The sequence below is a fragment of the Pteropus alecto genome, unplaced genomic scaffold, assembly GCF_000325575.1.
Source record: "Pteropus alecto unplaced genomic scaffold, ASM32557v1 scaffold21, whole genome shotgun sequence".
Classification (NCBI taxonomy): domain Eukaryota; kingdom Metazoa; phylum Chordata; class Mammalia; order Chiroptera; family Pteropodidae; genus Pteropus; species Pteropus alecto.
The window spans coordinates 28,506,986-28,517,737 of NW_006436282.1; the positions used below are offsets into that span (position 1 = coordinate 28,506,986).

At 49.8% G+C, this 10,752-nt stretch overlaps 1 protein-coding gene and 1 long non-coding RNA gene across 2 annotated transcripts in view; one reads left to right on the top strand and one right to left on the bottom strand.

Annotated features, from left to right (window-relative positions):
* The window catches only part of DOCK4 (dedicator of cytokinesis 4), a 194,114-nt gene that overhangs the window by 125,543 nt on the left and 57,819 nt on the right, over window positions 1–10,752 (bottom strand). Inside the window, exons 11-12 of the mRNA XM_025046816.1 lie at window positions 10,225–10,350; window positions 530–654 (exon numbers count right to left, since the gene is read on the bottom strand). Coding sequence (XP_024902584.1) covers window positions 530–654; window positions 10,225–10,350 — 251 coding nt within the window. The remainder of the gene's footprint in view (window positions 1–529; window positions 655–10,224; window positions 10,351–10,752) is intronic.
* On the top strand, window positions 2,651–8,261 carry LOC112479762. Its single transcript, XR_003046344.1, has 2 exons — window positions 2,651–4,388; window positions 7,893–8,261. It is a non-coding gene; the product is annotated as an uncharacterized LOC112479762 (long non-coding RNA).

Below are 10,752 nucleotides of genomic sequence, written 5' to 3' on the forward strand. Positions count from 1 at the left end.
CAGCTCCGCACCCGCTGATCCCGGGGCCTCCAGGGCCAAGGGCGGCCCTCTGGGACGCAGGGGGCAGGGACGGCATGGCGACATGGACATGAGGCAGGAACCTGTCACTGCTCCCCGGTTAGTCAGGCCCCCACCCTCACAGCCTCATTCTGGTCAAAACGAAAATGCATAAAATGAAGTGTGTGGGTTTTGTGTTTGTTTTTACCGATGGCCAGATAAAAGTTTTCATCTCCAAAATTATGACAGATGAAAGGGAACAAATAAAATGGCATATGAGAAACTGTGTGTGGAATGACCGCTGTTAAGAAATTGTTGACACAATTCATTTAACGTTTCAGCTGTAAAAGCCTTTTTGTTTTTCTACTTTCCTCTCTGAAAGGGATTTTCATGATTTTTTAAAATACACGGGGGTGGAGAAGAAACATAACACTGAAAATACTGCACATCAGAAATGCACGGATCTCGTTACGGCTGACCCCAAAGCGACGACACGGAGCCTCTCACCGCAAAACACCCATCACTGACGCACCTTCAAGGTCTGGCCGGAGGCCTCTACAATGAGCATTGTAACTTCCACGTTTCTGGCCACACTCTTCCCTCCTTTCTCAAATTCTCCTCTCTCTATAGTGATGTATAAATCATTCCTCATTTCACCTGGCAGGAGAAGAAAATTTAAACCGTTTTATATATACCAGGAAGAGTGATAAAGTACTCTATGAAGGAAAACTTTCGTTCATAAAACACAGTGGCACACATACGAAAGTAAAATGTATTCCATTTATATAAAGGGATCCCTCACCCTCACTGCCAATACCCGAGAAAGGTAGAAGCCAGCCTCTGCCGGTTTGAATCAGAGATCCTGAAAATACACATTTAGCAGGTGAACACTGGGATTGAGTAGAAAGATGCTGTCGAGTTTCGCCATTTTTCAATATTTCCCTCATTTATGAGGTGTGATTATAAATGACGGCCTGGCAGAGCGACGCAGGGAAACCAGTATCGATACTGTATAGTCACAGCGTCTAGAGTAGAAATATCTAAATGGAATAATATGACAGGACTGCAAAGTGTACAGTTATGATTTAAATAGTTTCCAAAATTCCTGGCTAAAACAATCTCACTGCTGGAAGAATCCAGATTCGTGCCGTCTGAACACAGATGTAGACTAGTTCAGTCATACAGACACGCTTGCTTGGTATTTCTTGCCATCGAGCTATAAAACAAATGAAAAAAGGCCCTCGATTCAAACGGACGTATTCTATGTACACATTGTACCATCTCTCTTTTTCTCCATTTGTTATTTATAAAATTTGAATGCTTTTCAATCTCACCCCTTTCTTATTACTGCAAGAAAAAAAGAGAAATTTAATGCCGACTAGCAAACGTGTGCTCTGACCTCTCCCACAAAAATGAAGTCAGGGGTACGTGGTGAGGGGAAGGGAGGTGAAAAATAAGTAAACGAAATGCTTCTAGAAAATTCTGAAAGGTAAGTAAAAGTGACGGTGATGTTGGCAAGGTTGAATTTACTTCTACTGAACACAGATTTGAAACATCCGAAGCATAGAAAGCAACCCTCCTTTTCTCTAACACAAATCCTCCCCCTGAGAAAGTGAATGGCGGGAAGGAGCAGCAGCCACGGAGCACGCCCGCCACGGGAGGTCATAACACTTCCTGAGCCAAGTGTGCAGGGAAAGACCCGAGCGTCCAGAACTGCGGGGGACGCCAGGGCGCCCAGTTGCCTTCCGCAGAAAGGCCAGCTTTTACGCCGTCATCACTCGCGAATGCCTGAGGCCAGGAAACAGATGGGCCATAAAACGGGAACTGAGTAAGCCCTAAACTTAGGCGGGAACCTTTTCTGTTGTTGTCCTTTGGTTTTCATTAAATGTACTGGGGAACCGTGGTTAATCACATCACGTAAATTTCAGGCGTGCCAGTCTATAACACGACATCTGTATACTCAACCACGTGCTCACCCCCCGAAGCCTGGTCTCCTCTGCCACCGCGTACCGGACCCCTCGCCCCTCCTCCCCTCCCCCCACCCCCTGCCCTGTGGTAACCGCCCACTGTTGTCTGGGTCTATGAGTTTGTTTTCTGTTTGTTCATTTGTTGCTCTTTGTTTTCTATCTCACGTATGAGCGCTATCACATGGTTCTACTCCTTCTTCATCTGACTTACTTTACTTAGCGCAATACTGTCAAGATCCATCCAAGTGGCAATATTTCATCAAAAAAGATGAAATCTTAACTACGCTTTACAAAGAGCATATAAAAAAATACATCGGTGGAAACCATTGACACAGTGGTCTCTGCCTTAGGAATTTCTAGTACACAAATCAACCTGGGAAGGCAATGAACTTGGAATTCCAAAAGAAAAGCAACATATTTCGACACATTTAAAATTATATTTGTATGTTTGAACCATCTTCATTTATAAAAATTTTTCGAATGGCCCAGTAAATTTTACAAGTTTGTTAGATTTTTACAACTCAGTTCATTTTATTACTACATAAATTTAACACTACACACACAGACACACACACACACTCACTCACTCTTAACGCTACTTGCTTTTACAATTACATTATAGAATGAACAGTAAACTCACAGACTTTGCCCTCTGAATCAATCATTTTCAACTCAGGTCTGGCACACTAATGGAGGGCACAGGCGCTATTCCAACAGTACGAGTGGAAGGAAATTCTTGGCAATAGTTTTCTCACTAACCGCTTTGGCAGGTGAAAAAAAAAACAACATTCCAATCAAGGTGCTTTAGAGCCAAAGATGTGAGGAACGACAGCAAAATTCCTCTGCTCCTGGAGTGAGTAACACAGAATGAGGTGCTCTGCTTATAGACAGGCCATAAAACACACTGATTCATGGGAAATATGGCAGCCGGGTTTTAACCTCAGGAATTCTCATAACGAGTAACGAGCTCTTCCAGACCACAGGGGGGTGACCTGCTCTGCCAAAGGAAGAGTGAGCGTGTCTCCGGAGGGGAATTCCGCTTCCAGCCGCTGGAAGGACCCAGCAACTCTGAGTTTAGCAAAGGCGAGAGCAGAAGAAGGAGGTTTGAAAAGGCAAACTGCTTCCCCCCTCCGCAGGATCGGCCGGAAGGAGGCACGGGGGTCGGGGCAGTGGGGTACTGCCGGAGCCGGGAAGTCTTTCTCCACGTTTTCGTCCAGCAGAGACATCCTGAGCACCTCCTGTGCACCACGTATTATTCAAGGCCCGGGAGACACGGCAGTGAACAAAGCGAAAACCCCTTCCCTGCGGAGCTTGGATTCTAGCGGTGGCGGGTCCTGAAGTGAAATATACAGCATGGTGAACAATGCTAAGCACCGTGGGGAAAAGTAAGACACAGAAGGGGGCTAAGACGTGCTGAACGAGGGGTGCAGGGGGTGTTCACACGAGAAGACCTCGCTAAGAAGACCCGAGATCCGCGTGAGCTCTGGTACGTTGCGACAGAGGAGGAAGGTGAGAAACGCCCGCGGCTTCCCAAACCAACCCTGCAGCCTGCTCAGCTTGTAACTTCGCTGGACTCTTTTCTTCTGATTCAGAAAAGATTCTAAATTCAAATAAGCCTAAAAGATACAGAGTCAAAGGAAGGCAGGAATGAGGAGAGAGGAATTCGAGTCCCTCTGCGCTGCTCTCCACTCTGTGGGGTGTCAGCCCAGACGGGGTACGCAAACCTCCGGGCCGCAAGCTTCGTGTTTTAAGGTGGGCGGTGGGTACAGGTAGGGGCAGGGGCGGGAGACGTGGTCAGAGGGACACGGCTGTCTTGTTATGTTATGCCGTTTATGACTCACCAAAGAACGTCCGCGACATAGCGCATTCGTAAATTAAAACTCCGTACACGCGTGCCTTACTTTTCCGAGTGTAACTGTCACTATCCCCGTGACCCCCTTTATCTTTCACAAACCTTTTAGACTAAAATAAGATTCCGTGGAAAAGAGAACACGTGACAGGAAGAACGCCGCCTCTGAAAGAAATTCTACCTCTGTCTCCCCCAGGAATTGTGCAGCTTGCTAGGTTCCAACACGGCAAGGTGCCACCTCCTGCCAAAATATGCAGAAGGCTCAAGTAGAAATTAAATTAAAATCAATACGCTTGAGGTTGGCTCTGGAGAAAACTAACAAGCCCGAATGGTGTTAAGGAAGCTTCTCGGGTAATTAGGAGGGAAATCATTATGCGAGGATGAAATGGAGTCTCAGCGCCCATCTGGACAGTTAGTTGCCCGCCAGTGTTGATGGACGATGCCTCGCAACTCTCAAACTTCTGTCTCTGCAGATTCGTGGCACATGGCGCTTTCCTCTGCGCGGCAGGCCTGCTGGCTGGCTGGCAAGACTACGCATGTGAAGGCTTCTCAAAATATCACTGGATGAGAAAAAGGTAAGCCTCCCATCTCTCCCCTCTCCCCGCCAAAAGTCAAAAGACTTCAGGGAATGCAGTCAAATGGGGTCAGTTTAGGGCTTGACCTCAATAGGTAAGAGGTCTCCATCAGCAGTGAAAACCCTCATCCTTGATCTCGTCCCACGAATGCCTCGGATAAAGGCGCAGAGCGCATGTCCGCCACACCGAGGAGCCCGCCATACCCGGGCCAGGGCCTCATCTGCACTGTAGACTTGTTGACGTCTACGAAAGTGGAAAGCAAGTCCCTGCCCTTCCACTGCACACAGAGAACGCGTGTGAGAGGCCACGGGGCTCCTGGCGAACTCAGATGACGGCGGTGGCGATGACGGACGGCAGTCAGGCACTTTGGCAAGTGCTGCCAGCAGAACATCTCGTGAAATCCGCCCAACAACACTATTTTCATTTTACAGATGAGGACACTGGAGCGTAGAGATTAAGAAATGTATCAAATGTCTCATCATATCCCCCACTTAGCCATAAAAAGTGTAATCTGACAGGATGAGAATGGCCACCGAGCAAGCTAGTGAAATGCAGCCATCGTGGCCAGAAGACCAGCGCCTTGAGCGAAGGACCCACTGGTCCTGCTCTGTTCTGCACCAGGCACCCGGCCCTGAAGCACTGATCTCAGCTCTAAGGGCTGTTTACACAGGATGGCGACGGCAGATCTGGTATCACACAATGAACGAAAGGATCAGAACCCGTCAGAGGATGGATGAGGGGATGAGGTAACTGAATTTAAAAATGTTGGGGTTCCAAGCAGAAAACAGGTCAACCCAATGCACAGACGGTCGAGAGAGACGGGTCCGACATGAGCGAGATCATCTGGAGAGATGACGTGACGATGTCCTTGGTCACTAAACATATTCACGCCAGAAAACTACCACCAGGGACGTGAGGAAGAAATTCACGCGCCAGACGCCCAGCTGAGCTGGACGGCCCTTCACGTGTGCGGCAGGCAGAACGATGACCCGCCCGACCCCCACGAGATGTCCACATCCTAACCCTGGACACTGTCAACACGTCAGCTTGGGTGGCAAAAGGGCCTTTGCAGAGGTGACTAAGTTAGGGGTCCTGAAATGGAGAGGTTTTCTCAGATTATCAGGGTGAGTTCGCTGTCACCACAAAGGCCCCGACGAGGGGGAGGCAGAAGGCTCAGCTTCAGAGGAGGGGGTGTGGCGAGGGAAGCAGGCTGGGGTGACGCAGGGCCACGAGCCAGGAGCACGGGCCGGCTCCGGAAGCTGGACGAGGCAGGGAAATGGCTCCCCCCTCTGGGCCATCAGGAGAAAGGCAGCGCGGGCGACACCCTGATTTTAGCGCAAGGTTCCGACCTCCAGAACCGTAAAATGATACGTTTGTCCTAACCCACCCCATTTGTGGCGATTTGTTCCAGCAGCCACTGGACACTCATACAATATGCCATCCACGCCCAAGTTTCTTTCGCTCCGTGACACCTTCAAGGGGGACGAGGGACAGGTCTGAGATTCACAGGCGACTGGGAATCAAAGCGGGCCACAGACGGGAAATTCTGGACGGGATGAAAAGTTAACTTTGGATTTTTTACATGGAGTGCACTTCAGTAGAGCCCATCGATGTCTTTTCTGTTCCTGTCTGTGGTTTTCTGTCTCTCTTGTTATGTTTTGGGAGAGAACCATGAGAAGTTGGACGTTCTAGGGGTAGCTCTGAAACTGTTAGAACTATTACGCAAGCAAGGGCAATGACACAGCCGCCGCCGGACAGGCTTTGCAGACGGTGCCATGGAGCTGGGCGGGGGCGAGTTGTGGCTCCCTGCTGTCCATCACACTCTAGGACGAGGTGTGGGGCTCTCGTAGGGCCAGTGGGGCAAGTCCTACGCCCTTGGGCAGGGCGCCTACAAGCTTCATAATTTCGAGGGACCAGCCTCTCCGAGCCCAGTGGGACCCAACCTCAGCAAGACGCGGTAGGGCCTTAGGCTCCATCTCCCATCGCTGTGGCACTTACTGGTTGGAAGGCCACACTCCCCTCCCGTGGCAGGATCCGGGGGTTCAGGTCTCAGCTGAATGGGGCACCCACACGATGTGGAGGCCCAGTGACTTGGACCGGGGGGCGGTGAGCTTCGGCTAGATTTAGGATATATTTTTAAGGAAGATCAAACCATATCACACTGGCTCCCACATGCTTTTTCCAAAGGCAGGTTTATCTCAGGCAAGTCCATCTGTTGACATGCATGTGTCCATGAGTAAGTGGTAAAGAATTAAAATATTTATACTTAAAAGAATGAAATTGGGTATCTTCTCAAACACGAGGCAAAGATATCAGCAATGTTCCTCTTACCATATTCTTGTAAATCATTACCTAGTCTACTACAACCAAATACAAATTTGACTTATTTGAACCAGCAAAGACCACAGAAAAAGAAGGCTTACTCTGAAGGACACTTTTAAATTAAACGTAGATCTTGCGATCACCCTCAAAGCTCCTGCTACCGGCAGCCATTCCAAACCCCGGCTCTGTGGACCGTTTTCAATGTCAGCCTCCAGCTCCCACGTGTCAGCCCCTCCGTCGCCCGCCACCTCAGAGATCTAATTCCTTTCAGAGATCTCCCACTAAAAGCAAATGCACTGGAACGTATTAATTACGGGTTCCCTAACAAAGAGTGACAGCTTAACCAGTCTCCAGAGGAACGGGGTACAGGTGAGAAGCGTAAGTAGGTAGAGAGACCATGACGAAAGCACAGAAAATTCTGCCTGGAATCACAAGCTCAGAGTTAGGATGGACCTTCGGGGTGGGGGGCGGACACGGCCTGACCTCCCGTGACACTGCTGACACATTAGCCAGCTTTGCTCCAAACGTCTGGTGGATGGGAACAATCCTTTCTGATACTCAGCAACAGCCCGGGCCCTGCCTTGCACAGTCTGCTGAGACGTTTACAGCGGGGCCGTCCAGCACAGTGACCACTGCCACATGTGGCGGCGGAGCACTCGGAATGTGACTCGGCTGAAAACAGATGTGCTGTCAATGTACGCTACTCAGCAGCCTTCAAAGACCTAGGTTGAAATAGAGTGGAAAACGGCTCACTGAGAATGTTTTATGTGAGTTACATGTTGAAATTATGTTTTAGAAGTGTTGGGTTAAAATCTATTGTTAAAATTAATGTCACCTCTTCCGACTTTGTCCTGTCCTGAGGCTCGCATACGTCCCTGTCGGGGAGCCCTGCTCCAGTATTTGTGATGCCCTCTCTCTCCTGGGCTCAGAGACCAGACCGCGGAACTTTCTGTGGCGTTAGTTCCCTGGTTCATAGGTGGCAGTGAGGGAGCATCAGAGAAAGTGGCTTTCCTTCTTTGGAAACTGAAAACCCTAAGAAATAAAGTGCTGAGTGACCAATGAATGCTTAGCGACAGGGAGAGTTGGGGGGCTTCGTGACAGCACGAGAGCGCAGGTCGGGTCACCTCCTTACACCAGGAGAGGCCGAGGGGACGATCTGTTTCGCTGTTTTTCTCCTTCCAGGAGGGGTCTGGCACCGGTGACACTCTGCGAACCTCAAGAAGAGTTTTGTGTACGTTCCCGCCTGTGCCGGGCCCACAGGTGATTCATTCTGCAGAGGCAGTGACTGTGCTAAGGAAACTGGCCCCGCTGGCGTAAGCACACGCCTCCCCGTCCCGAGCCCCCGAGAGACATGAGCTCAGCCCGAAGGACGAGTCCAGAAAATGAGAAGAATAAACACGCCACGCTAGGAGGCCACCGGAGCAACGCCGGCATCGCAGATGCTGTCTACATACATCTTCTCACGGAAGAATTCGACTCACGTTTTCATTAGAGCCACCGGTGAGAATTAATCAACAAAATTCTGGGGGAAATAAAAGGAAAACAAAGCGACAACTGCATGTTTTGCCCATGGGAAAAAAGTCCCAGTGAGCTGTAAAGTTGCTTTCAGCTGTTTCAGTAAATACATACGTCTCGCCCTTCTCCATCTGATTTCGGAGGTTAAGAGGCCAAAGAAGAAAAAGGAGAAATGAACAAGAAGAAATGGCTTCTAGACCGTCTCGTGCAGTCCCGCATGGCAGACAGGAGCCTGGGGGGCGGGTCTCGGGACAGGATGAACACGAACCTTGCCATTAGCGTGGAGCGCGGAGGGACCGATGCGCATCCCCTTCCACGGGAAGTTCATTCCCATCCTCAATGCCACACAAAAGCTGCGAGGGCACGGCGCATCCCAGACGGCTCTGCGTGCTGCTTTACATGTTCCCATCTCCCTGTGACACGGCCCGGAGACCGCGCTGAGGGATTCCTGCAGCAGCTGGCTGCATTCTGCTCTCAAATGTGCTTTTATATTAGATTTGCCCGTCAATTTGCTTCCCAGCGGGATGACATTTTTTTCTTTTTCTTTGGTTAGAGGAAATACCAGTTATTTATAGCAACTGAAGGAAATAATGAACAGTTGCAAGAGCCACCGAATAATGTGCCACCAAGTAAACAGTTCCACAAAGAGTCATTTCTGACATCAGTAGCACGAGACGCTCAGGCAGACTGGGTCTGTAAGCGAAGTCAGGCCAGCTCAGAGAACTTTCCAGGCCGTTCTCGTAGCCTGCTCTGCGTAAATGAGTCCCACCAGGAGATGACAGAGCCTGCGGGACCAGCGCTGGTCAGCTCCCACGTCACATGACAGGACCTGGGCGGGCAGCGCTGGTCAGCGCCCACGTCACATGACAGGACCTGGGCGGGCAGCGCTGGTCAGCTCCCACGTCACGTCCAGTCTTCTCCCCAGCATCCTACCTTTGCGTCTCACAGCTGGGCCACCGACCTGGTCAGGTGCGACTCCCCCCGTTTGCTTCTACGCCTGGGTTCAAACAGTGACTTAGAGGGTCTTTTTTCTAAAAATACTGACAACAGTTTGAGGCCACTGTTCTTGGTCTTTCTACTTTTTTCTCAGTTGCGGAGGGCGGAGTGTGGGATCCTGAGAACATACTGCGACTTGGCGTCTGCTATAAGAGTACAACGTCCTTTTTTTACCCCTCGTTTTTACAAAATTTAAGTATAGTTGGTATGCGATATGACGTTATATTAGTTTCAGGTGTACGATACGGTGATTCAACATTTTTATAAGCTTACAACACGATCACCCCACTGATACAAATGTGAATCTCCTCAACCCCTACCTTCTCCACTTAGAAACGCACACTATTTTTTGGAGTGTTATTTGGTTGCTAATACAGATCTGAATCATATACACAAATAGAACCAGAAGAGGTGCGGAAATATATCTCACACGTGCACACACACACACACACACACACACACGTACCTCGGCTGGAAAAGTCTTCCAAGAAAGGCTATTACTCAATCACTGTTTCCATCAATAAGGATTTCCTTTAAGTGATTTCACTAACATTTTCCACCAAAGGGTATAAACTATTTATTTTCTGGACACGACCTCAGTTTTCCTTCTGACCACGGTCACAGTGACATGCAGCCATGCCCCCGACAAGTTACCCAACCTAATATCATCAAAACATAAACATATTAAAAAAAAAACCCTTTTGCTTATCATCGCATTCAGCAGGCCCTCGAATAACCTCGTGTCATTCGCATGCTGGTGACACGCCGTGGAAACTGGCCTCTTGTTCACATCATTCAGCCTGTGGAAAAACTCTTTTCATTGTGCACCGCTCTGCTCGAAGCCACAGGAGCCATCGACGGCGCTGAGTGAGGACTTAGGGAACCTCACTTCGCTCTCCAGCACGGCCCATTCGAACTCTTCAAATTTTGAAACCATTTTTCAAACGTCAAAAACAGACGAAAGACCTGTATTTCATCACGTGGTTCACCCCGAGTCACTTACCCGGCATGATGATATTAGAGAAACCCAACTTCCTCGTTATGGAGACGCCGTGAGAAAACACTGACGAGTACTCTCTTCTGATCTGTTCGATGTCTCCATGTAGCAGCTGAAGCGACACCGCCAAGCCTGAAACAAGTCGGAGACACCGCGTTACGGGAGAGGCCGGGAGGGTGGGACAGAAACCCCCCGCCCACGGCATCTCTGCGCACCGAGGCAACGGGAAGAGTCTCCAGGTGACTTTTCCTACCTGGATCCCAGAGCTTTCCCATTTTCCCGTGGTGACTGGGAAACAACTTAAGCAGACACTAAGAGGAGGACGTGTGGCTTCTCGGCCCGTCCTGTCCTCGCGCCCCAGCTGGGAACACCCTGCGCCCACAGCGTGCAAGGCAGCAGGCCCCGCTCACAACCCACAGCACCGCGACGCTAAGGACAAACGTGGCTGGTAAGAACGGCAGCGAGCATGCGAGACGAGAAAGAAATGCGCAATGCATGAGCCCAGACGAGAAAGAAATGCGCAATGCATGAGCC